Raw genomic sequence first — 21455 nt, forward strand, 5'->3', positions numbered from 1 at the left:
CAAGTACAGATGCAACTAGAAGAAGTAATCAAGGGTTATAGACGTAATTAGAAGAACGTATCTTATGATTAGTGAAAAGTGTGGTGTAGGTTTGCCACTTGGTTCCACACCAAAAGATCTGTCGGGGGGACAAAGTATATCACGTGTTGTCCTTTGCTAGTTATGTTGTGTCAGTTCAGGCCTCAAGTTCTCGCGGGCCGGACATTAAATCACCTCCATGGGTATAAAAATACAATAAAATATTGGGAAAATTGCTAATAGAAAACAAAAAAACAAGGGTGTTGTCCCTTTGGTATAAATCATTTTTTGTCCAATTTTTCTCCTTTTTACCCTTTGTATTTCTGAAAACTAATGAAATAAATACTTTTGTGAATCAAAAAAAATATTAAAAATACAAACAATTAATAAAACACCAATATACACATGCTGATATTTTTTTGTTTTCAAAAAGTTGATAAATAAGAATTTGAAAATACGTTCTCCTAAAGGTAGAATGTGCCTTCTACGGAAAATGGTATAGTAGAAAGCGTTTTCTAAAATAAACATGTTCATCTACTATTTTTAGAACGTACATTCTACTATTTACTAATTTTCTACAAAAGTGGAATGTGCATTCTACTAATCCTAAAGCTATCTACTTTTCGTCCGGAAGCATCTTCTACTTTTATTAAGTATTCTAAATTTCGCGGAATGTGTTTTCTAAAATGTACTCTTCCGTCTACTAAAAGTAGAATGCGTGTTCTGGATTTTTGTCAATGTTCTAAACTTTTAGAAAGCGCCTTCTACGGATAAGATTACCTGATTTTTGCGAAAATTAATGAAAATTTCAGTTATGGAAATATTCTAAAAATCTTCTAAAAATATTCTAACTTCCTAAAACGTGTTATTTTCGATTTTGCTTGTCAAATTTTTTTAAAAAATGATTTTCCCTTGTCTTATTCATTAATCTATGGTTTTTCCATAGTTTTTCTTTTGTTTTTTTTCACAAACTCTTGTTCACTATGATACATATCTATACAACATGTGGTGTTTTGAAATTAGATGCATTTTTTTGTAAAATTTTATTTTTACTTTATAAAGTTTACAAATTTTATTTTTATTAAAAACATTTTTAAAATTTATATTTTTATTAAAAAGTTTGATAAAATTAAAATGGTTACAAACGTTTTAAACTTTTTATAAAAAATAAAACTTGTAAAATGTTTCTTTTTATAAAGTTAGTTTAAAGTTTTTATTAATTTTTTTGTAAAGTTTTATTTTTATTTTATAAATTTTAAATTTTTTATTTAATTACAATTTTTTTAAAAAGTTTTAAACTTTTTATAAAAATAAAACTTTGTAAAATGTTTTTAATAAGTTTATTTAACGTTTTTATTAAAAAAATTTGTAAATTATTTTTATTTTTACAAAGTTTATTTTTATTAAATAAAATTTTAAAAGTTTTATTTTATTTTCCCTTTTTAAAACGTTTTTAATTATTTTTTAAAATTCTTTTAGTTTAATGTGTTTAATAAAAACTTTAAACAAACTATATAAAATTTGTAAATTTTATAAAAATAAAATAAAACTTTACAAAAAGTTTTTAATAAAAAGTTTAAACAAACTTTATAAAAATACATTTAATTTTTTTTCATTAAAAATTTTGATAAAATTAAAAAGTTTACAAACATTTTAAACTTTTTATAAAAAATAAAAATTTGTTAAATGTTTTTTATTAGGTTGATTTAACGTTTTTATTTAAAAAAATTTGTAAATTTTTTTCTTATTAAGTTTTACAAAATTTATTTTTATTAAAAAATAAAAGTTTTTATTTTTATTTTCCCTTTTTAAACGTTTTAATTATTATTTTTTAAAATTCTATTAATTTAATGTGTTTAATTAGATTAATCAAGGGTTAGTTTTGGGATTATGAAAGAAATTATACTAAAAGGACAACTAAATGATAGTTTTATACTATAGGGACAACCATGCTGAATTTTTGTTCCGTTTTGGCAATTTTCCCTAAAATATTTACAGTTTAAAAATATGACGCATGTTAATTGTTCTTCGTACCTCAAGTTTGAGTAATAGAATAGCCGTTTGCCGCAAAAAAAAAAATTTAATTGTTCTTCGCACTGCTTCTTTGACAATTTTTTTGGTTAAAATGTTAAATTGATTATCAACAGAAAAAAATAATTGTTACAGGAAAATGTTTTAGGATTGGCCGGACTTGTCTCCTTTAGGCATTCCGAGCAAACCACCTTTGAAGCGCCTCACTGTAAAAGCTTGGCTTTCGAGGCCTAAGAAAAGAAAATCAATTTCTGATCAGCTTATCTAAATACCGGACCATATGCGCTGTATCATGATACTTTTGATTGTGCTTAAGATCATTTCTTTCACGCCATATTGTGTGAATCGTTACTTGAAAAGCAAGTTTGAGAAGATAAGTATCCACAACTATAGTATGGTTTGATATTAGAGTTTCCACTGTGATAGTCCAGTCGGATCCACTCACGACCCAAACAGAAAACCCACAAGGTCAATCCAACAGTGAAGGAGTAGGAGCAGGCGAAGAACAAGTGATCTCTTGTTTCATTGGGCTCGCCACACAGATAGCACGACTCAGTGATTCCCCAAGCATGTGTGCGTGATCCTGTAGATAACCTGCCTCTAAAGGTCAGCCAAGCGATGAAAAACATCCTCAGGATTGCTTGGAAAAACCAGACCAGCGAGCTCCATGCGTGATAATTTTATCTTTTTTTGTTCTGCCAGTTTTAGTTTTTCTTTATATATATGTTAGAAAAATACTCCATTTGTTTCTTAAATTTACTTTCTCATTTCAAAAAAGTATATTTTACGTTTTCAATGCAAGTTTTTTACATATTAATCCAATTTTATCCTTTTTAATAGTTGATAAATTTTTATCAAATCATTTTCATTTAACTAATCCTTTATATATTAAAGGAGAAGAATTTCCAAAATATGTTTACAAACATTAAAACAAAAATGCTTATGTGTTAGTTCACATTCATTTAACAATTAATGTGTTCACACACTAATTTCTTAATTCTATCGCAGATAATTTAATGTGTTCACACACTAATTTTTTTTTAATTAGCTCTTTTTTAGTTTTTGTATTATTAATTTTTGTATTAGTGAATTCAAGTTTTCTCCAGACAAATACTAAATAATATCATTGCTGAAAGAAATAAACTACAAAATCATTAAGATTCACATCAACTAAAATGTCAGAATGAGAATGTTCTTAGAAATTGAAAGTTCTGTATTTTGGCGAACTTGGCTATGGTTGAGGTTTATGCATACAAAAGAAACAAATAATTATGATTGATTATGATTAAGAAAATTTAGGTGAAAAATACCACACAAAGTTAGATCTTAGTTTAGCAAAATATTGTTTTTCTTTACTGAATTTTCATATCAAACCAAGAATTAGAAACATAATCAGATTGTAGAAAAAATCTGAAATCAGAAAAGGTTTAAAATATAAAATTCTCGAAATCGATTGAAAAACAGAATTCGTGCATCGAGTGAAGAGATCACATAATTTATGAGGCAACTCTAACCCATTTCACTCGATTATATTATGTTCTATTATATTTACCAAATATTTTTATAAAAGTACATGTTATTAGTTATAGACTATTGACACCACATCCAACAATTTTATTGATATTCTTAAAGTGTGGTCCAATAATTATGTATGTAAAATAAGTCCAACATATTAGTTTTACATTTATTTATTTTTTTATATTAGTAGAAGAAAATAAGTCTGGATAAAATATTTGGATTCGAAGAACCGAACCGAACCGAATTTTATTTGAAAGTAATAATAAACACAAATTAAAACAAATAAATTACTCAAATGGATCTAAAGTTTAATATTGGGATAACCAGATCCGAATCCAATCCAAACTAAAATATTTTGGATACCGAAAATATCTAAAATACAATTATATACTTAAATATATTAGTTCTTTTAATTTTTATATCTATTAAATACTTGTTAATATGAAAATACCTAAAATAATAAAATATGTTCAAAATACTGAAAATTTATTATTTTCTCCATTTAAATATTTAAATTAAACTTTTTATGTAAATTTAAGTATTTAGTTTTATATTATTTAAATTTTAAATTTTATATTTTTTTTTTTTAGGATTAAATATATTTGGATTTTTTTTTAAATTACATAATTAAAAAAGTAGTCAAACTCAAACTCGAACCTGAACTAAATATACAATGCTTTGAACCAAATCTAAACCACATTCAAACCAAAAATTGTAAATATCCGAATCATATTTAAATTTCTAACTCTAAAAATCAAAATCCGAAATATATCAACTAAATCCGAACATATATTTGAATGCTCATTCTTTGGAAAAAAATATACGACATATCTCTTACTATAACTTAAAATAAATAATCTAATCAATTATTTCACTCCGCGCACGGCGCAGATTACTACCTAATTTTACATTAAATGTAGACACATTAATATATTTTACAATTTTTTTTTTGCATATTAGAAAAGAGAGAGAATATTTTTACGTAGTTACATTGATAAAAATAATTAAAAATTTTCCTTTTTAATAGTTGATAAAATTCGTGGAAATTTCTTTAGTTCAGTGATTTGACTATGCTAAGAGTTTATTAATGTTGAGGTCTGTGTTTTGAGTTTCAGTGAAGGTGAAATTATGTGAATTATTGGAGAGATTGCTTACAAGAGATCTGCATCAAAGGACAAGGAATATCGTCAAACATAGATCCGATAGAGCGATTTAGGATGCAGTGATCCTCATAAGATATGTAGAATTGTAGGTTGTAAAATCATCTGTAATATTCTCATAACTAGAGGCATCGCCGCCGCGCAAGCGCGGGGCCGAATACTTTAAGAGTGAGAAACTCGAGACTTGCTCGAGAAGATGTATGAAATTCACAAACGCAGTTAAAACATGTATGAAGATTAGAAACTCAATCAGCATACATATAGAAAGAATCTCAAGAGAAGATGAAACGGAAGCGCAAATAATCATAGGAGAAGAAGAAGAGCGAGAGAGACTGAGGAAGATTCTGAGGCTAAGGGGTTAAAAGTTAGAAGAAATCTCTCCTCTAGGTCTGTGATCTCACAAGAGTTGGTTGGTCAAGAATCAAGATGCCTTCCATACCCTTCACTGGGGACCTGAGTATAGGCGGGTGAGTTCCCCTGAGCACGGAATCAAGTAGCCCTACCATCACTGCAAATTGTTCCTAAACATTAGTAAACAGTTCGGGGAAAAAAAACTTAAGAGTTGCAAGTGTAGAATCAAACTTACAAACAAACTTCATACTCATCCACCATTAGGTTAAAAAAGATAAGAAAGTTATTTTTCATTTGATTTATGAATATTAGCTCAGGTCTGATGTTCGCCTTAACGTCTTCTCTCTCCTTTCCATTCAATTGCTGATAATGCTTGTCAAGAGAGAAGATGACTTTCGCAAGGATTGCGACGTTGCTAAGAAAAGCATGTCACACATGTTGCCGGTTCGACACTTGTTCTCATCCTGCAGAATGAAAAATAAAACACTTGAAAGACAATCATTTAAGAAAACCGAGCCTGATCTGAATATAATTACTAAAACATTGGAGTGGAAGACTTGCACCTTTTTTTTAATTTTCTTCTTGGCATTCTAATTTCATCAACAGCTGCTGTTAACTTTCCATGTCTGACACTGTATATGCGGCATCAATGGCGTCCCTCCCTCCCTCCTCCCTCCCTCCCTCCCTCCTTTCCCTCTCCCTCTCTCCCTCCCCTCCCTCCCTCCCTCCCTCCCTCCCTCCCTCCCTCCCCCCCACGCCGTTATGCAGACGAAAGTCTGAGGAGGTGATATCTTAAGTTGAGCGAAATCCTATTAAAAATGGGCCGAATAGACAAAATATTTAAGAGCCCATTCATATGAGATTGTAATTTTTAGCCCAATTGTTTGTAAATAGGATACGTGCGTAAAACGACAGAAAAAAAAATTAAGGTGTGGAACCCACAATACTGTACACGTATCTTATCAGGAATGAAGACACTGTCTCATTATATTATAGATTTGCGGAAACATAACTATCCAGCTTTAAAAAATAGTTGATAATTTTTTATCAAATAATTTTCGTTTAACTAATTTTACATTAAATGCAGACATATTAATATATTTTACAATTTTTAATTTACATATTAGAAAACGGAGAGAATATTTACATGTAGTTACTTTGATAAAATTGTGGTTATTCAATTTAGTCAAATTTGAGTCAAGAAAAGATAGTTAATTGTTGTAAAATATATCAGAAATGAACTACTACCTAACAATTATTTCGGTAGGGTGCCAAAAAAGAATCAGAAAAAAAAATAATTATTTCGGTAAAAGTATTTCCAAATTGAATTAACCGAGTTCAAATTTCGGAATAAACCAAACTCACAGTCACAAATTCACAATGGTTGCTTCTTGTGGGATAAAAAGGATTGTGACGTGGCTTTTCTCAGGGTTCTCTAACGTCATTTGCAGGCGTGATTTTTCTCTTGTAAACCGACAACACCAATCGGCCAGGCGGTTCTGACGGCTAAGTTGCCTGGTTATGTAGCAAAACCGGTTCAATAACCCGGTTTAATACCATACGAGTGCCTTTTCCGTGATCCAATTATTGTATTCCCTCCGTTTCTTAAAGAGTGTCGTTGTGACATTTTACACGGATTAAGAAAGTTGTTGAAATATATGTAAGTTGTAATTAATTACATCTCTTTGACCAATAGTATTTTAGATAAATAAAATTATTTATAAAATCAATGTAGTTTGCAATTAATTTTCAGCTGAAAGTTAGTATAATTTATATTTTAATTGTAAAGTGACACTCTTTGTGTAACAAAAAAATGAGTTTAGAGTGACAGTTATTATGAAACAGAGGGAGTAAGTCACAAACAATAGTGTCATTTCTGGTATTTGGATCCGAATTTGATTAGTGGTCGGTCGGTTCATTTTGTTCAATTAATAAATGGCAACCAGGAAGATATTTTTTGGCAAACCGGGAAGGCAATCAATTGAGATGAACGAGAAAAAAAGAAGAGGCAGTGAGATGAGTCATCATCAACCGACCGAATCAATAGAAATATCTTTAGATATTATTATTCCCTTACAAATATCTCATTCCTCTCTTTCTCTCTATTGGTTCGTTCCCTTGCTTGCCTCTTAAATTAAAGAGAACTCGAAAATATCAAAAAATTCAAAAACTCAAAAATATCTTCTCTCTTCTTCTTCTGGTATACTTCAAAGGCCATGTTCTGTATGAAAAATCAGATGGAGTGGGACAGCGATTTCGATCTCAGCGGCGCAGATAACGGACCGATTCCGTTTCCGGTGAGCAGTCTCCCTAAAACGGCGACGTTTGCGTTCGTGGTCAGCGACGCGCTTGACCCTGACCACCCTATCATTTACGTCAACACCGTCTTCGAGATTATCACCGGCTATCGCGCTGACGAAGTTATTGGTAAAAACTGGTGAGCTTACTTACTCCCCTTCCTTTTGTGTTAGTTACTGACTTACTGATACGATGTTAGAGCTTTGTTCTGTCTGAATTTCTTTTAAAGTTTGTCTCAACTCAAACTACATAGTTTGTTTTTTATATCTTTTAGGGAAGACTTGGAGGTTTGTCTCTATGATGTTTTTTCTTTTTCTTAATGCGTTACTGAAACTATTAATATTTTCTTTTAAACATGTCATAGTAATGTGTTATACAATCATTGCGTTGTGTTCTTAGTATGTTTAATTCAAGGTTTGTTTTGTCTGAATTTTCTAAAAGTTTGTCTGAATTACTGTTTAGGAACTTAGAGATTTACTTTGTGTGTCTTTTAGGGAAGACTTAGAGATTTATCTTTGTGATGTTTTTTTATTGTAATCCGTTACTGAACTGTTAATATCATCATGACATAATAATGTGTTATATAATTAAATGGGTTTAGCATGTTTATATATGTTTGATCTTTGTTCGTTTGCATCTGAATTTTGTTTCTTGTTTTTTTTTTGTGGCAGCCGGTTCTTGCAGTGTAGAGGTCCGTATGCTAAAAGACGACATCCCTCGGTAGATTCTACAGTTGTATCAAAGATGCGAAGGTGTCTAGAAAAAGGCATTGAGTTTCAGGGAGAGTTGCTCAACTTCAGGAAAGACGGATCTCCTTTGATGAACAAGCTGCGTCTTGTCCCTATCCGTGAAGATGACGAGATCACTCACATCATAGGCGTTCTCTTCTTCACCGATGCAAAACTCGCCCCATCTCCTGCAAAAGAGATCACAAGAAAATCTCGCTCTGCTTTACCAGTTGGAGAGCGTAACGTTTCTCGTGGGCTATGTGGGATATTCGAGCTCAGCGATGAGGTCATGGCTTACAGGATCTTGTCTCAGTTGACTCCTCGTGATATCGCGTCGGTTGGTTGCGTGTGTCGGCGGTTTAATGAGCTGACAAAGAACGATGACGTGTGGAGAATGGTCTGCCAGAACACGTGGGGGAGTGAAGCTACACGTGTTCTCGAGACTGTTCCCGGCGCGAAGAGGATCGGTTGGGTGAGATTAGCTCGAGAGTTTACCACACACGAAGCAACTGCTTGGAGGAAGTTCTCCGTTGGAGGTATTGTTCAGCCTTCACGGTGTAACTTCAGCACTTGTGCGGTTGGGAACAAGATTGTGATCTTCGGCGGGGAAGGTGTGAACATGGAACCGATGAATGATACGTTTGTGTTGGATCTTGGCTCCACTAGTCCCGAGTGGAAATCTGTTCTGGTTAGCTCTCCTCCTCCTGGTCGTTGGGGTCATACTCTTTCTTGTGTCAACGGCTCTCGTTTAGTAGTCTTTGGAGGTTACGGTAGCCATGGGTTACTCAACGATGTCTTCTTACTAGACCTTGATGCAGACCCTCCTACATGGAGAGAAGTATCCGGTTTAGCCCCTCCTATACCGAGATCATGGCATAGCTCGTGCACACTAGATGGAACTAAGCTGATTGTATCTGGTGGTTGTGCTGATTCAGGAGCTTTGCTTAACGATACGTTCTTGCTTGACCTTTCGATGGATACACCAACTTGGAAGGAGATAAGAGTTCCATGGTCTCCTCCATCTCGCCTCGGGCATACTTTAACAGTGTACGGTGACCGGAAGATACTTATGTTCGGTGGTCTTGCGGAATATGGTTCTAGGAGGTTCCGGTCTAATGATGTATACACGATGAATCTTAGTGAGGATACACCGTGCTGGAGACCTGTGGTTGGGTATGGAACTAGCCTTCCTGGAGGCGTTGCAGCTCCGAGGTTGGATCATGTGGCGATTAGTCTCCCGGGTGGGCAAATCTTGATCTTTGGTGGTTCGGTTGCAGGGCTTGACTCGGCTTCTCAGCTTTATCTTCTTGATCCAACGGAGGAGAAACCGGCTTGGAGAGTGTTGAATGTTAAGGGAAGCTCGCCGCAGTTTGCGTGGGGACACACGACATGTGTGGTGGGAGGGACTAGGTTGGTCGTCTTTGGTGGCCAGACAGGTGAAGAGTGGATGTTAAATGAAGTTCATGAACTGTTGTTAGCCAACTCTAGTACTAAAATCACCTCATCGAGACATGAAGAGAAGAGGCTCTTCTAGAAATGGAAACTCAGATGGTTCTTAGTTTCTCTGTACATGGTGAGTTTGAGAGTCCATGTTTTGTTAGTATTTTGGGTGTTATGGTATTTGTATATTCAACATTACGAATCTTATTTGTATATTCCTTCTTGTGTAGTACAATTTTGTAGGTGACCGGATGATCCAAAACCAAACTTAATGTTAAAATCTGCTGTATTTCTCTTCCTTTTTATTCTTTTATATGGTTGTTTATTGCCGTTGTAAGAAGTTTCAGTTTTGGTCAGGAGATTTGAGTTCTATGATGCAAATGCTACATGGTGTAATATTATAGGCTGTGGACTTAGCTAATGGAATACCAAACCACCAAATTTGATGTAATTTTATTTTCAATGGAACACCAAAAATAATACTATTCCACCATGTAGAATGAATAGTCTTTACTAAATGATTATTATTTTTTATGTTATAAAAAATAAAATATCATAGCACTTTACTTTATTTCAAATAAAAAACTAACTGAATATTATCATTTATTTTATGTATTTTTATTTTATTTATTAAATTTAAAATAATTATCTATTTTTATTTTATTTTATAGTTTAGTTAAACTTGTATTACTATCTAAAAAAAATTATTAAAATAAATATATTATTTTATGTGCTTTTTATATTTAAAATTTTGTTATTTTCAATATAGTATTTTATATAAAATAAATACATGTATAATATTTTAAAACCAAAAAATGTAAATGTAAATAAATTTATAAACATATAATTATGAAAATTTAATAAGTATAATATCAAAGTGTGATAAAACAATTATTTATCAATTTTAAATAATAAAATATAAAAATTATTAAAACAGAAATTATCAAATAATATATAATATTAATTTTGGTGTTGTCATGATTGGAGATGATAAAAAACTGACACCAAAATACTAAATTTAGTGTAATTTCAACATTAAATTTGGTGTCATGTTTGGAGATGTCTCTAGTGACCGTAAAATATAGCTACATGGTGTGTGGTATAGGTCTTTTTGTTGATTGTTTTGCATTATTATTTCAACGCTCTACTCTGTCACTCTTGGTGTGATTAAAAATATTTCAAAAGAACAAAAAAAAATAGGTGAAGTTTCAGTTTTGGTCCGGAGATTTGGTTTCTATGATGCAAACGGTGTAATACTATAGGCTGTGGACCTGGTGACGGTGAAAATATAGGTACAAGGTGACATAGGGTGGCATAGGTCTTTTTGTGCGGTTTTGGTTTGTGTGATGCTTGGTTTTGTCACTCATGGTTCTTTTCTAAGTGGTGATATATGATCATGGTTACAGTTGATTATTCCTTTATAATTAGGGTTTGATTAAGCTGGATCAATACAAAATATAATGAAGCTTGAAGTTGTAGTTAACATGCCAAAAGTGGTTAATCAATGCGCCGATATCAAAGCAAGACAAGATATTGTCAAATATCGTTATGCATTTAATATTTTAAGAAGGTGACTGATTTTATGTCAACAAACATGTCAGATTTGAATACAATAAAACAACATCACATGTCTTGTTGGGTTTGTGAGAAGTTTGAATACAAGAAAGTGGACATAAAAACAAATCTTAAAAATGAACAAGTGTATCAACTGTACAAAAGAAGTTTGGAAAGGTATAGATCACCGAACGTGGTTTACTTGACAAAATCAAAGAAGAGATGATATGCAACTTTGTGAGAGTTGATTATGAAGCAGAGCTTGGAGCATCTAATCGGAAAGTGATGAGGAGATCATCATAGATTATAGGAATGAATACATCTTGTTTTCGTTTAGGTAATATCTGAATTGGCTAATTTGTTTAGAAATGATTTACTATAGAAACCGATATGGTGATCGAGACAAAGACGCATGATGTAAGTCAAAAACTCAACATACGTTGGCCAGAGAATTTGTTAACTAATTTGTGAAATAATTTTTTGATTAGCTAAGTGTGTAATCAAGCAGATTAAAAAGGATGTAAATGACTGGAAGAAAAGCATATCTCACTGAGAAGTGATTCAGACGAAGCATATCTGCATGTGGACACACCACTTGTGTGGTCGGAGGAACTCGGTCATCATAGGTAGGGCTGGGCAAAAAATCTGAACTCAAAAAACCAAACCGAACCCGATTCGAAAGAGTAACACCGAACCCGAACCGAAATTGATTAAATATCTGAACGGGTTCAAAATTTCAGTATTTAAAGAACCGAAACCGAATCCGATCCGAACCGAAATATTTTGGGTACCCGAATGTATCCGAAATAAATTTATATACTTAAATATATACATTATTTTTATATATAATGTATATTAAAAACATTAAAATATATAAGATACCTTTAAGTTTTCCAAAATACTCGGAAAATATATGTATAGTCAAAAGTAAATGTTTAAAATAGCTAAAGTATACTGAAAACACCAAAATAGTTAAATATTTATTGATTCTTTATCCAAATATTCAAAGAAAACCAATTTATATGTTAAATTAAGGTATTTTGACATATATGTTATGAAAATTTATATGTAATATATTATCTTTCTTATAGATTTGAAAATTTAAAGTATATAATGAATTTTGAAAATTTAAAAACATTTTAAATGGGTTATCCGAACCCGAACCGAACCCGTAAAGATCCGAACCGAATCCGAACAGAAATTTAGAAATATCCGAATGGAGCTGAAATCTTTGACCCCGAAAACCCGAAACCCGAATGGACTGAACCGAAACCCAAATGGGTACCCGAACGCCCAGCCCTAATCATAGGTGTAATAAGGTTTCAAAATGGGTATATATTCGAAAATGTTATACAACAAAATTTCTTTCTATCCAAAATGTTTTTGCTGCAACCAGGTCTAGAGGAGATTCATGGGTTTATGATATGGAGATAGAGCTTGAATTAAAAACAAATTAAACGGAATTCATTTCACGTATCAGTTTTCAAGTTTGGTTTTGGCTCATCAGCTCACCTACAAAATTTTACTACAAAAGGAATATACAAATCAAGTTCGTAATCTTTGCATATACAAATAACCATTAAATCAAAATATTAACAAACACATGGGACGTCTCAAACTCACAAGCTCACCATGTACAGAGCAACTAAGAAACATTTGAGTTTTCATTCTGATTAAAAACACCTAGAAGACCCTCTTCTCTTCATGTCTTGATGATGTGTCTGTAGTACTAGAGGTAGCTAACAACAATTCATGAGCTTCATTTAGCATCCACTCTTCACCTGTTTGACCACCTAAGATGACCAACCTAGTCCCTCCGACCACACAAGTAGTGTGTCCCCATGCAATCTGCGGTGGACTTCCCTTAACACTCAGTATCCTCCATGCCGGATTCTCCTCCGTAGGATCAAGAAGATAAAGCTGAGAAGCCGAATCAAGCCCTGCAACCGAACCACCAAAGATCAAGACTCTACCACCTGGAAGGCTAACCGCCACATGGTCTAGCCTCGGTGGTGGAGCTGCCATGCCTCCCGGAAGGCTAGATCCATACCCAATCACCGGTCTCCAGCATGGCTCATCCTCGCTAATATCCATTGTGTAGACATCGTTAGACCGGAATCTCAAAGTTCCGGATTTTGCTAGACCACCAAACATAAGGATCTTGCGGTCACCATAGACGGTTAAGGTATGTCCAAGGCGAGATGGAGGAGACCATGGAACAGGTATCTCCCTCCAAGTTGGTGTATCCATCGAAAGGTCAAGCAAGAACGTATCGTTAAGCAGAGCTCCTGAATCAGCACAACCACCAGATACAATCAGTTTCGTTCCATCGAGCGTGCACGAGCTATGCCATGATCTCGGTATTGGAGGGGCTAAACCGGATACTTCTCTCCATGTGGGCGGGTCTGCATCAAGGTCTAACATGAAGACATCGTTGAGTAAACCATGGCTACCGTAACCTCCAAAGACTACTAAACGAGAGCCGTTCACACAAGAAAGAGTATGACCCCAGCGACCAGGAGGAGGAGAGCTAACCAGAACAGATTTCCACTCAGGACTAGTGGAGCCAAGGTCCAACACAAACGTATCATTCATCGGTTGCATGTTCACACCTTCACCACCAAAAATAACAATCCTATTCCCAACCGCACATGCGCTGAAGTTACACCGTGAAGGCTCAACAGTTCCTCCAAACGAAAACTTCCTCCAAGCAGTTACTTCATGCGTTGTAAACTCTCGTGCCAGTCTCCCCCAACCGATCCTCTTTGCACCGGGAACACTCTCGAGAACACGTGTAGCTTCAGTGCCCCACGTGTTCTGACAAACCATTCTCCACACATCATCATTCTTCGTCAACTCATTGAGCCGCCGACACACACAACCGACGGATGCAATATCAGGGGGAGTCAACTTTGACAATATCTTGAGAGCTATTACCTCATCACTCAGATCAAATATACCACCTAGTCCACGAGATACATTACGCTCTCCGGTTGGTGAAGCAGAGGCAAATGAGCGAGATCTTCTTGGTATTGGTTTCGCAGACAAGTCAGGAAAGGGGCCGAGATCGATTTCAGCATCAGTGAAGGAGAGAACGCCTATGAAATGAGTGATCTCATCTTCTTCACGGATAGGGACAAGACGGAGCTTGTTCATCAAAGGAGACCCGTCTTTCCTGAAGTTGAGCAACTCTCCCTGAAACTCAGTGCCTTTTTCTAGGCACTGTCGCATCTTGGACACAACTGTAGAGTCTACTGAGGGATGCCTTCGTTTAGCATATGGACCTCTACACTGCAAGAACCGGCTGTCATAAGAAGGAAAAAAAACAACTTAGATGGGAACTAACACTCTAACAGATAATGCAAGAGAAAGAAAACATCACAAAGACATTAGACATAAACTATGTAGTTGGCGTTAATCAGACAATACTGAAAGTATTAATATCCTCCTCACTTGATAGCATTGTTCCTCTATAACCAACTTCTAGTTCCATGATTTCGACTTAATCCCGACTTGTTTTCTAGCTAAGAATATCAAAAGAACGTATTCAAGCTCCTCAACAAGCTCTCTGGTAACAGCGTATAATTCATACCACAAGATTCCGTACTTCAGGGTAAAGAAGAAGGCAAGCTCTCTAATAACATCTCAACAAGCTCTCTAGTACCATTTCAATAAGCTCTCTAGTAAAAACGTAATCAAGCTACTCAATAAGCTCTCTAGTAACATCTCAACAAGCTCTCTAGTAACATCTCAACAACCTCTCTAGTAGAAACGTATTCAAGCTCCTCAACAAGCTCTCAAGTAAAAACGTATTCAAGCTCCTCAACAAGCTCTCTAGTAACATCGTATCCATACCGCAAAATTGGCTACTTCAAAATAAAAGGATAAAGAAGAAGAAGGCACACTCTCTAGTAACATCGAATTCAAGCTCCTCAACGAACCATATTGATGAATCAAAATTTATATTTTTACTCAACAAAACAAAGCTCTCTCTAGTAACAAGAACAATTTACAGTACTTGATTGAATGGTCCCTCACAAGCAAAAGAGCAAAGATCAAATTATGACATAAGTTAAATAATGCAAAAGAAATAAAACATATCACCAAAGACTAAGCTCTCCAAGTCTCATGAAACAACAAAAACTACTGTATATAGTTGGCGTTAATCAGACCATCCTGAAAACATTATAAGTACTATGTATCCTCCTCACTTTATAGCTTTCTTCCTCTATAACCAAATTCTAATTCCAAAAGACACAAAGCTGTCTCTAGAAACATCGTATCAGTAGATCAGTTTCTACCTAAAACAGTTAAAAGACATCAAACTATGCAGCTTCCGTTCCTAAACAGTAACCCTTAAAGGGTGAAGAATAAGGCAAGCTCATCAATTTAGTTGGCGTGCCTAAACAGTAATTCAGACAAGAACAAAGCTCTGCCTAGCAAGAAAATTGAAGGCAAGTAAGTAAGCTCACCAGTTTCTACCGATAACTTCCTCAGCGCGATACCCAGTGACAATCTCGAAGACGGTGTTGACGTAAATGATTGGTTGGTCTGGCTCTAGAGCGTCGCTGACCACGAACCCACATGGCGTCGTTCCAGGTAGACTAATCTCCGGAAACGGAATCGGGCCGCTATCTCCGCCGAACCATCCATCTTCCGCCACCTCATCTCCGCCGCTGAGATCGGAATCGCTGTCCCACTCCATTTGATTTCGCAACCAAATAAAAAGAGGGAAAGACTCGAAATTGAGATAAACCCAGAAATCTCCTTTGAAAACCCAGAAGAAGAAGGTGAAAAAGATTTGATTTTTTGATTAGGAGCCAAGCAAAGCAATCGAGAGGAAGATGATGGATGATATTTGAAGAAGAAGAAGAAAGAGGGATTGATTCGGGTGGGTCGGGCTTATGAGGGATCTCAGTGCCTCTCCTTTCTTTTATCTTAACCGCTTTCTTCATTTCTTTTACCTTCCCGGTTTACTAATAATATCTCCCCCGGTTTAATTTCATCAGAGTTCGGTTCTTGCTTACCACTGGTTTAACGGTTTTGATTTTCTTTTCCTTTGGTTTCTAATGCATACATCTCTTAAGTGAGTCTCTATATATTGAAAAACATTTCTTTTATTATTTTTTTCTGAATGAATGTTAACTTTAGCCGTCGGGAAAACATTTGGTATATCTACTGCTTTGAATGTTATATTATATACACATAGTATCAGACTGTTGCAAACTATCAAACCAAGATACCAAAAATGTTGTCATATCTTTTGTTATCAGATTGCTTCAATAACTGAGACTGTTTGTAACGTTCTTGTTGATAATTTTTGCAAGAGTTTACGGAGATGTAGGGTATTTACCATATTACGCAAATATTATCTGAGATGATGAGACGATGGAAGACCAGTGCTAGTTCATGTAGTTGTGTTGTAGGATTCATTGCTGAGCGTTAATATTGTTAATCTATTATTCAATCGATATTTGTTGGGATTCGAGAGTACGTCAGAGACTACTTCAAAAACTACGTCAGCGAATACTTCAGGGACTTCGTCAGTCAAGATTTGGTGATGGAAATCAAACAAGATCGCATAACTAAAACCAAGACAAGTATTTCTTATTAGGAAAATGAAATATCACTTTATTGAAGATGATAGGTTCGTGGAAATATTACTTCTCATTGAGTTATGAAAATTGCAAGTATTTTGGAATATTTCCTAATAGGTTTATGGAAATGGGCGAATGCCCTAATCCAACTAGGTTAATGTAATAAACTCCTACTATATAAGAGAAGCTCGTGTGCACTCTTCTCTCTAACTTGGCAAGCCGTAATAAGGTGACAAGAAAGGACCTAGCTTGGTTGTAAGCTTTGGTTGTGAGAGAGAGATATTATATTTTGTATTTGAGATTATAGTGATTTGCCTCATTGCTAGGCCCCATGGACGTAACCACATTTACGTGAACCCTGGGATATCAAATTCTTGTGTTTATCTTCTATAATTCCGTGTTCTTCTTCTGTTCTCCATAAATCTACAAACTCATACTTTCTAACGTACTGCGACAAGTGTGTCAGAGAGTGCTTCAGCGAGTTTGTGTGGTGAGTTTTCCCAACAAAGTAGTATCAGAGCCTTAGGTGGTGTTCTCAATGTCTACTAAAGTAAGAATTGAGGTGGAGCGGTTCAATGAGAAGAGAGACTTTTCGTTGTGGAAGAAGAGGATGCTTACGCATCTGTCAGTCCTTGGTCTAAAGGATGTATTAGAAGAGTCCGAGTCATCTTCTGTCTCAGCTAGGAAGAAGGATGAAGACGAGGATGTTTACAAAGAGCGGTTAGAGAAAGAGGAAGCTGAAAGGCTTGAAAGATCAAAGAAGACGATAAATCTGATCATTCTCAATGTTGGGGATCATGTGTTAAGGAAGATCGAGTTGTGTACTACAGCTGCTTCTACATGGTCTACACTAGAGAGGTTATATCTCTCAAAGACTCTACCGAATATAATTCACTTGCAGCACAAGTTCTATACCTTCAAGATGGTTGATACTCGGAGTATGGATGAGAATATCGATGACTTCTTGAAGATTGTCTCTCACCTGTCAAGCGTGAATGTAACTGTGTCAGAGGAGGTTCAAGGCGATTCTGCTCCTGAACTCGCTTCCTTCACGGTTCAACTCTCTCAAGGAAACGCTTAAGTACGGTAAGGAAACATTGTCGTTGGAAGAGGTGACAAGTGCAGCAAGGTCTAAAGATCAAGATCTGAAATCCTCTACGGCTTCACATGATATTGGTGAAGGTCATTATGCTAGAGGAAGGACTGAGAAGAAGGATCCTGTGAGGAATAACAAGGGCGGGTCTAGATCGATCTCAGGGTCTAGGATAACTTGCTGGTTCTGCAAGAAGCAGGGACACACCAAAAGGGAGTGTTATGCATACAAGAAGAAGTATGGCATAGATGAAGAAGAAGGTGAGGCATCGGTTGTGATAGATCCTGATTCAGACGATGATGCACTTTCCATAGGAGATAAGTGGCATCATGATAAGTGGGTGATTGATTCTGGATGTTCCTACCATATGACGTGTAGGAGGGATTGGTTTCACATGTTTCAAGAGCTGACTTCAGGACAAGTTCTTCTTGGTAATGATTGCGCGGTTGGAGTGCAAGGGATTGGTACAATCAACATCAAAGCTTATGGAGGTTCGGTTAAGACACTCACGAATGTCAGGTATATTCCGGAATTAAGAAGGAACTTGATATCCACGGGAACCTTGGATTTATTGGGCTTTGAGCATAGTGGTGGACATGGGAAGACTAGGTTTTACAAGCATGGTAAGCTAGCACTTCAGGGAACCTTGTCCGGGTCATTGTACATGTTAGATGGTGAGACTGTGTCAGGTGAAGTAAACTGCAGTGTCAAGAAGAAACCATCTAAGGATGAGACAGTCTTGTGGCATAGACGTCTTGGGCACATGAGCATGAGAATCTACAGATTCTGGCCCGGAAAGGGGTGATCGATAAGAGGAGGATTGGTGATTTGGATTTCTGTGAGAGCTGTGTGATGGGGAAGCAGAAGAGATTAAGCTTCAGCATCGGGAAACATGATACAGGTGAAGTTCTCAAGTATGTACATGCTGATTTATGGGGATCTCCAAGTGTGACACCAAGTCTGTCAGGGAAGCAATACTTCTTGTCTATTATCGATGATTATACAAAGAAGGTCTGGGTATATTTATTAGCTGCTAAAGGAGAAGCCTTTAGTAAATTTTGTCAATGGAAGAAGCTCGTGGAGAATCAAGTCAAGAAGAAGGTCTGTTGTCTTATAACAGACAATGGACTTGAATTCTGCAACACAGAGTTTGACAGCTCCTGTAAGCAACATGGAATCAAGAGACATAGGACTTGTGCATACACACCACAGCAGAACGGTGTAGCTGAACGTATGAACAGGACTCTGATGGAAAATGTGAGATGTTTTCTGGTTGAGTCGGGTCTAGAGGAAAAATTCTGGACTGAAGCAGTATCTACGTCAGCATATGTGACAAACATGAGTCCATCTTCTGCCATAGATGGGAACATTCCGGAGGAACTTTGGTTGGGCAAGAAGCCCGGTTATCTGCACCTGAGAAGATTTGGATCAGTGGTTTACGTCCATGCAGATCAAGGAAAGCTCAAGGCTAGAGATAAAAAGTGAATCTTCATCAGTTATCCAGTGGGTGTGAAAGGATACAAAGTTTGGCTTCTTGATGATGAGAAGTGTGTTATAAACAGGAATGTGGTATTTACAGAAGATAAGGTCTACAAGGATTTGAATGTCTGCAAAGAGAAAGCAGATGTCACAAAGGAGCTAAGAAATCAGACGGTGCTGGAAGATACAGCAGGATCTGCGTCAGGATTGATACTTCAGGTGGAGCTGTTGAAGAAACAGTTGAGTCAGCTGGTGACGCAGATGACAAACAAGGTGAAAGTCTTGAAGGATATCAGCTAGCAAGAGATAGAGTTCGGAGAAGAATAGTGCCATCTGCACGGTACTCTGACTCAGATGATGTAGCAGCGTTTACAATATATGTAGCTGATGATGTATGTGCTGAAGAACCTCAAGACTATCATGGAGCGATGAACAGCAAAGAGCGAAAGCAGTGGGCTGAAGCATGTTGTGAAGAGATGACTTCACTGGATAAGAACCAAACCTGGAAGCTTGTGAGAAGGCCTAGTAAGCGTAAGGTGATAGGCTGCAAGTGGGTCTTTAAATTGAAGTCTGGTATTCCTGGTGTTGAGAAGCCTAGATTCAAGGCTCGACTAGTTGCTAAGGGATACTCTCAGAAAGAGGGTGTTGATTATCAAGATGTGTTTTCACCCGTCGTGAAACATGTATCCATAAGGTTCTTGTTGTCAACTACAGTGAATCAGGATTTGGAGCTTGAGCAACTTGATGTAAAGACTGCGTTTCTTCATGGTACACTTGAAGAAGAGATTTACATGGAGCAACCAGAGGGATTTCAGGTTAAAGGGAAAGAGGATCACGTCTGTCTACTTCAGAAGGCTCTTTATGGACTAAAGCAGGCACCAAGACAATGGAACAAGTGTTTTGATCAGTTTGTGGTTAGTCACGGTTTTGTAAAGAGTGAATATGATCACCGTGTTTACATCAAGGAGGTAACCAAAGGTACATACATCTATTTGTTACTATACGTGGATGATATATTGGTTGCATCAAAGGATGCGGCAGAGATCAGGAAAGTGAAGCAGTTGCTGAGCAGCAGATTTGAGATGAATGACTTGGGTCCAGCAAGATGGATTTTGGGAATGGATATTGAGAGAAATTTTGCAAAGGGGATTCTAACACTGTCTCAATCTGGTTATATCAGGAAGATTCTCAAGGTATTCGACATGGATGAGTCAAAGAGTGTATCAACACCTATTGGTGCACATTTCAAATTGTCAGCTGTAGTAGATGATGAAGCAGAGACATGTATGGATGATATTCCATATGATAATGCTCTCGGAAGCATAATGTATGCTATGATAGGCACGAGGTGTGATCTGGCGTATGCGTTATGGTTGGTTAGCAGGTTTATGAGTAAGCCTGGGATGGTTCATTGGACTGCGGTTAAGTGGGTATTGAGGTACCTGAAGGGAACACAAGATCTGAAACTGTGCTTCAGGAAGAATGAGGCGTTTAATGTTGAAGGTTTCTGTGATTCTGATTTTGCTTCAGATCTGGACAAGAGGAGGTCGATCTCAGGTTATGTTTTCAAGGCTGGTGGGAATACAATCAGCCGGAGATCGAGTCTACAAAGCGTAGTGGCTTTATCGACGACTGAAGCAGAGTATATGTCGCTTGTTGAAGCAGTCAAGGAAGGAATTTGGTTAAGGGGCTTAGCGGAGGAGCTTGGATTCAAGCAAGACATGGTGGTGATATCGTGTGACTCTCAAAGTGCATTGTGTCTAGCCAAGAACAATGTGTATCATGAGATGACTAAGCACATCAGCAGAAAGATGCACTTCATCACGGATATCATCGCTCAAGGTGATGTAAGTGTGAAGAAGATATGTACTTCTTGGAATCCTGCAGATATATTAACCAAGGTTGTTCCGGTTTGGTGATGGAAATCAAATAAGATCGCATAACTTAAACCAAGACAAGGATGTCATATTAGGAAAAGGAAATATCACTTTATTGAATGTGATAGGTTCCTGGAAATATTACTTCTTTTGGAGTAATGGAAGTTGCAAGTATTTTGGAATATTTCCTAATATGTTTATGGAAATGAGTGAATGCCCTAATCCAACTAGGTTAATGTAATAAACTCCTACTATATAAGAGGAGCTCGTGTGCACTCTTCTCTCTAACTTGGCAAGCCGTAATAAGGTGA

The 21455-nt window shown here is 36.1% G+C and overlaps 2 protein-coding genes across 2 annotated transcripts; one reads left to right on the forward strand and one right to left on the reverse strand.

Annotated features, from left to right (window-relative positions):
- The first annotated feature begins 7189 nt into the window (after positions 1-7189).
- LOC108805889 (adagio protein 2) lies at positions 7190-9842 on the forward strand. The gene is made up of 2 exons (XM_018577877.2): positions 7190-7515; positions 8048-9842. Exons 1-2 carry the CDS (start codon positions 7295-7297, stop codon positions 9636-9638), a joined length of 1812 nt encoding a protein of 603 aa, XP_018433379.1. The 5' UTR covers positions 7190-7294; the 3' UTR covers positions 9639-9842.
- A 2744-nt stretch (positions 9843-12586) lies between these two features.
- LOC130496856 (adagio protein 2) lies at positions 12587-16020 on the reverse strand. The gene is made up of 2 exons (XM_056989433.1): positions 15571-16020; positions 12587-14402 (listed from the first exon to the last, which is right to left on the reverse strand). Exons 1-2 carry the CDS (start codon positions 15801-15803, stop codon positions 12782-12784), a joined length of 1854 nt encoding a protein of 617 aa, XP_056845413.1. The 5' UTR covers positions 15804-16020; the 3' UTR covers positions 12587-12781.
- Positions 16021-21455: the final 5435 nt, after the last annotated feature.

Source organism: Raphanus sativus, chromosome 6 (assembly GCF_000801105.2).
Source record: "Raphanus sativus cultivar WK10039 chromosome 6, ASM80110v3, whole genome shotgun sequence".
NCBI lineage: Eukaryota > Viridiplantae > Streptophyta > Magnoliopsida > Brassicales > Brassicaceae > Raphanus > Raphanus sativus.

Coding starts and splice junctions, on each gene's coding strand:
- LOC108805889 (XM_018577877.2), top strand. CDS start 7,295: ATGTTCTGTATGAAAAATCAGATGGAGTGGGACAGCGATTTCGATCTC. Junction 7,516..8,047: donor GAAGTTATTGGTAAAAACTG/GTGAGCTTACTT, acceptor TTTTTGTGGCAG/CCGGTTCTTGCAGTGTAGAG.
- LOC130496856 (XM_056989433.1), bottom strand. CDS start 15,803: ATGGAGTGGGACAGCGATTCCGATCTCAGCGGCGGAGATGAGGTGGCG. Junction 14,403..15,570: donor GAAGTTATCGGTAGAAACTG/GTGAGCTTACTT, acceptor TTCTTATGACAG/CCGGTTCTTGCAGTGTAGAG.